The 5,767-nt window shown below is 41.8% G+C and overlaps 1 protein-coding gene across 1 annotated transcript in view; it reads right to left on the bottom strand.

Moving 5' to 3' along the window:
* Positions 1-2,570: 2,570 nt before the first annotated feature.
* LOC111955472 (ephrin type-A receptor 7-like) overlaps positions 2,571-5,767 on the bottom strand; it is a 181,665-nt gene continuing 178,468 nt past the window's right edge. Inside the window, exons 16-17 of the mRNA XM_070436250.1 lie at positions 5,242-5,430; positions 2,571-5,098 (exon numbers count right to left, since the gene is read on the bottom strand). Coding sequence (XP_070292351.1) covers positions 4,984-5,098; positions 5,242-5,430 — 304 coding nt within the window. The 3' untranslated portion in view covers positions 2,571-4,983. The remainder of the gene's footprint in view (positions 5,099-5,241; positions 5,431-5,767) is intronic.

Raw genomic sequence — 5,767 nt, 5'->3', positions numbered from 1 at the left:
TTCATTGGGTTTATGAAAAGCTGGTGGGTGGATGTATTGTTGATTGTGTACATGGCGAATGGTTTTATTTGTCCCTGAGCAACAAAAAAATAAATATATTTTTATTGTTGGACATAATAGACAAAAACATCAGGAAATTAGCTCCAAGTGATTTTAATTTAAGAAATATGTTCCCAAGTATTCCCACGCATAACAGAGAGAAACATGTGATCGTATACAAATTAGTAAAGTTTTTAATGATTATGTTTTAGTATAACATATGTTTGGGCTTCTTTGCCATCAATTTTCCGTCTACAAATTATTTGTAATTATGTTCCGGCCCCTGACCATCCGCACAAAAAAAGAAATGGTCTCTCTGCTGAATCTAGTTGATGATCCCTGGTGTAGAAGGCAGTGTGTTTACCAAGCAGCAATAGCGTGGAGATATATCTAATTAACTCACCAACTAATTTCCTTAACTTCAATAAGACTGTAATAAAGAGTATGGATTCGTGCGCTCCCTCTTTGAGGCAATCATCAGAACTCATTCACGCAACCATACGTGCACACAAAAATGTGTACGCACATGCATGCATTTCCTGTCCTTCTACACATTTTGCCAGGGGTTCGAGAAAAGTAGCAGTTTTAAAGCAAATTTTCTGCAATATTACACATTTTGCCTTGTAGTCGAGAGCACATTTAGTCATTTTAAAGCTAATTTCCTGCAATTCTACACATTTTGCATTGATTTAGCACATGTTCATATCAGGTGAGATTGACTAACAAAATCAAATGTGGGCCTTCTGGAGGTCAGGGCCCCTGGGCATAATTACTATAAGGTTTAGAAACTTGGGTCATTCCACCAATTCAGTGCCTTGTAAGAAGTGCAACTTGTAAGCTTTCTGTTGTTGATTTTACCTCATTTTAACATTCTGTCACAAAGAGCACGTGTTCAACTTCATAAACAACAAGTTTTCCCATCTAAAAAGGTTAACTTTAATAAAGTAACAGGGTTGACCGTAACAGGGTTGACAATTTCATCTTAAATCAGCCATGAATCCGCTTGTGACAGGGGGAATGGAAGCTTGCTGTGCAAGCTGATGCAATTGAATGCAAGCTTCACAAACAATGGAAATTGTTATAACATTTCTAGTCTGTCTATCTATGGGTAAAAGGGTTGACGTGTTATGCTGTTACACTATGATTTGACTATTATAAAGATGTTCAACGTTTCTTCTAAATAGAGAGTTCACGTAACAGGGTTGACCTTTAAATGAGCGACAGACGTAAATTAATCACAGTGATTTACTTTAGCAATTCTTTATTCATGTTCAAAATCTGATTGATTTAATTCTCCATGTGGTCTATATTAAAGGGCACTTCATTTAATATACCAGGCTTTTAAAAATGTAATATTGGTGCACAATTTCTACTTAAAATATCAAAAGGACAGAAACGGCACTCTTTTGAAACGGCTCAGCTGGCTAGACTAACTTATTTAGCAACCTAAAAATATTTAGCTGACATAGGCTAATTTAGTGACTGTAAGGAGAACACTACCTGGGGTAAGTTACCTACTTCAAATTCCTGAGTTGTAGCTTTTAACGGATTTTCCAACTTGAGTTATTCCCTGTAACCATTTCAATTCTTATTAAAATGTACAATTTTTATTTCTTAAACCGCTGTCTGTCTCATGTTGTTACAATACCACACACACGTGATGTGACAAGCCTCTCCACCTACGGGCTTGCATGCCACACAGTAGGCATCGCAGGGGGTGTTTGCCTTAAGTTGGCCATCATGGTAAAGACTACACGGCCCATAATCCCCTGCTCGACAGGTCACCTGGCCCTTGTGGCCTCATTATGGTTTAAATAGAGTAGAGGAGCAGGAGCTGCCAAAGTCAGAGGTTCAGTCCGCCCACACTCGTCGCCGCTCAACTCCATCGTAAGTCATGGAGTTAAATTCTTGGCTACCACCCGTTAAGGCCTTCTTTAAATAAATAACATGTTTTACTCTCACATGTAAACTCCACTGACGTGTCTGCCCAAAGCTGTCATCCAACAAATCAAATTAGTTCTGCCCTTAAAGTGGAGCCAGAGACAGAAGAGGAAGCGAGATATCCCACAAAAACAGCAAATTAACTAAGCAGACCAGACCCAGCTGCTATCGCATTGGTGTCTATGGGAGAGCCACCCCTTAAGCAGACCGGAACTGAGACAATTTTATTCAATGGTAAACGGCCTGAGTAAGACATCTTAATTTATCCACCATCTTTGGAGGAGCTTCTCCCAGAACAAGATTGAGGCCGGAATTCACTCCTGAGCACAATTCCAGGGCTCTTTCTCAATTAAGGCCTAGATTCAATCCAGAGAGTTCTTGCATGAGGTTGTGAACAGAACATTTGCAGAGAAGAACAAGACAAAAGGTGAACTGAAAGAGTTTAGTTTTCCGTGAGCTGATTGGCTGCATCATTTCACAAGGGGAATGAATCAGACTTGCATTGGAAGCAAGAACAGATAATCTAGCTCAAAGCCTGAAGCACCCCAAAAACACAGACAAATGCTTGCTCTTAAGGGAGATTTTTTTTTTTATAACACATTTCAATATTGCAACAGCCATCTGTTTTTCTAACAGGTAAAAATCATCCAAAAACTAAACAAAGAAAATATGTTTTAATATTCCAAACACACACGTTCATTGGCAACGGCCCTACATTTAAACAATAAAACCCCTACACAGTGAGCAGATATTTTCAACACATTGTTCTTCAAAGAAATTATAAAAATAGATTGCATTTTCAAATACATATTTACAGTATTAAACATTTTGTAATCGTCGAGTAGTAAACAGGGGGTGGGGGGGACAACAACTGAGTTAAGTCGCTAGCGAAAGGTCTATTTTGGTGTCTGCGTATACAGGGGTGGTGAGACTTTCTAAATATGTGCATGTGTGTGAGTCTATAGGGCTGCGTTTACACAGGCAGCCCAATTCTGATCTTTCTCCACTTCTTGGTCTTTCGACCAATCAGATTAGCTCTTTCTACAATAATTGGGCAGAATATCAGAATTGTGCCTTTGTAAACGCAGCCTCGGAGTATATTTTGGGTTTATATACAGTAATGTTAAGGCAAAACAGCTACAAGGAGATAGAGTATGTAGGGAAGAGAGGAGGACATACACTGGTAGTCCTTTCATACCAGATACCTCACTATTACAATAACCCATCTACGAACCAAACGGAACCAGTAAAACGTCTACTGTGTAGCTAGCTACATGAGTATGATAGAAATCAAATAATTCCCCAAAACATGTTAACTACGATTAAATGTTACCGTTTTTGTAAAATACATAATACTGACAAATGGGAGGGGCTTGTAGATGCACAGTGGGGGGTTGTGGGCCCTATGTCAGCTTGAATTGCTGTCCCCCCCAAAAATATATATAAAATAAATAAATGAGATCACTCTACGACATTCTGAAATACTGCAATACTGTTTCTATAATGCAACACATTGGTACCATACATCCAGCGATACTGGACTCAAAATGTAGAAGTCCTCTATCAACTAGTGGTGATTTGGTACCAGTATCAAAATGATTCAATACCCCTGACTATGAGAAGAAAACAGTCAACATACTATAGTGTAAGTCCTCTTCATAATACCTTGTTCAGTACAGGACACCATTATTCAGTAACAGAATCCCTCGAACTGTAAAAAAAAAATACAATATTTCATGATTTACACTGAAACCAGAGGACATGTGCTTTGCAGCATCCTTAAACACAGAATGTAATTTATTATTTATTCAATCAAGTATGTCTATTTTGACCCTCGTAACCTCTTTGAATCAGGAGGTTGTGTGAGAGTCTGTAAACTGTAAATGCATAAATAAAAATGAATACATATAATATATACTGTATGTCAGCTTGAGACTTGACCTTTATTCTTAACAGTGCAATATACCCTTGTAGTGAAAATGCTTTTTAGACGGGAGAAATATATTAGCGAGACGCTACATGACACACCACTGACATCCCGGCTAAGGGACATTAGCCATTCCACACACTGAGAAAACACAGGGAGAGCAGAGACAGTTAATGGAAAAATGCTAGAAAAAAGATAAATTGCGTAACAGACGAAATAGGAATGAACAATCAAACACACGTAAATCCATTGTTTTGATTTACACAAATTCCTAGTTGTTTTTAAATCAGTCGTTTTTTCCTGAAGGTACGTTTTTCCCAGCCTCATGATTGGTCGGGCCAAGACAAGACACMGCCTGGGCTCCGCCCACACTGTGAGAACCTGTCACTTGATCACACTTCAGCAACCGGGATAGGAGGGTTTTAACCACTGAACTGAGACCAGATTTACAATGTCAACCCTGTTCGACAGACAGCACTTCCTCCATTGGTACCTTATCCCACTGTTKTGAGACCAGTGGTAGTGGGCCAGCCCTGTTAGATGAACAGTACTTCTCAACCASGGTGGTTTTAACCTCAGTTTCGAGATCAGTGGTTCAGTAGAGTATCACTTGAGGGGACTGTTCTTCTCCATCAAGGAAATGTTATTACCCCATGTTCTGAGACCAGTGGCAGAGTGCCAGACATTTGAGATGGACAGTACTTCTCCATCAGGGTAGTTTTAAGTCTATTTAACTACTGATCCAGGGCCAGTTGTWAGAGAGGAGATCTAGTTGATTCGGGTCAGCGTGCAGAAAGAAGTCATGTGACTTCCGACAGAGTACGTTGATCACATGACTGGAAGATGCCTCCTTCCCAAGGACTTAAGAGAGGGAGGAGGGGCAAGACGGGGGAGAGAGAAGGGGAAAGAGTGGGTGGGTGCAGTGTGGGCGATTTCTCTGCCCATCTCACTATCCACTTCATTTCGTCCATCTGGATGAGCGACGAGTCTCTACTCTCTGAAAATCCTTCTATCCATCCGCTCGTCCGTCCGTCTGCACGTGTGTGTATGTGTCTATGTGTGTGTGTGTGTGTCGGTCAGACCTGCACCCCTCTGCCGTGCATCTGGATGACCTGGGCTCTAAGGGTCTGGATGGCAGACAGGATCTGTTTCTGGTGCTCCAGAGAGGTGACGCCTAGACTCAACACATCTCTGTGAAGAAGACCCACAGCACAAAGACATCCGTTAGACTATACCAACTCACATTKCGATGTGCAAGCACAAAAAGCAAGGCTTACGGCAAACGCACACTTGTTCATGCATCAACGCACACACGCTCATTCAGAGCCACTCACTGGACTGTCATACGGGCCACAGACTCCAGGTAGCAGTATCCTGCCGCGGTGAAGTTGTCCTTGTAGCGCCCCATGTCCACCGCATCCAACCACTCCCCTACCGAGTTAAACGAGGGGAACGACGGAAGAGTCCGCTCTGCCAGGGAGATGGAGGAGCCCAGAGGGAGGGTTCCTAGCTGAGGGAGGGTTCTACGGATAGAAGAAGAGAGAGAGAGAGAGAGAGATCAGGGAGAGAGTGAGAGATAGATTTCAGCAAGGGATGCATGAGTCTATTGTTACCATAAGCGGTTGTATTTCTACTCTGATATCAAAACTGAGTGGGAAGTGGGAGACCTGCTTGGACGACATAAACAAACCATACCGATGCCAGCCCATGTTGGCTGGCAAAGTCCGTTACCTGTTAGCCTGTATATTGACCCTTGTTTAGCCCGTGTTAAGGATGGTTTGCAGGGGCCTACGTCCTACCTGCGTGACAGAGTGGAGGAGCCGATGCCGTCGGGGCTGCGGATGCTCTTGCTGAGAGCTG

The sequence above is a fragment of the Salvelinus sp. IW2-2015 genome, linkage group LG31 (assembly GCF_002910315.2).
Source record: "Salvelinus sp. IW2-2015 linkage group LG31, ASM291031v2, whole genome shotgun sequence".
Lineage (NCBI taxonomy): Eukaryota > Metazoa > Chordata > Actinopteri > Salmoniformes > Salmonidae > Salvelinus > Salvelinus sp. IW2-2015.
Note: the sequence above shows the minus strand (reverse complement) of the source record. Positions and strands in the feature narration are given on the sequence as shown.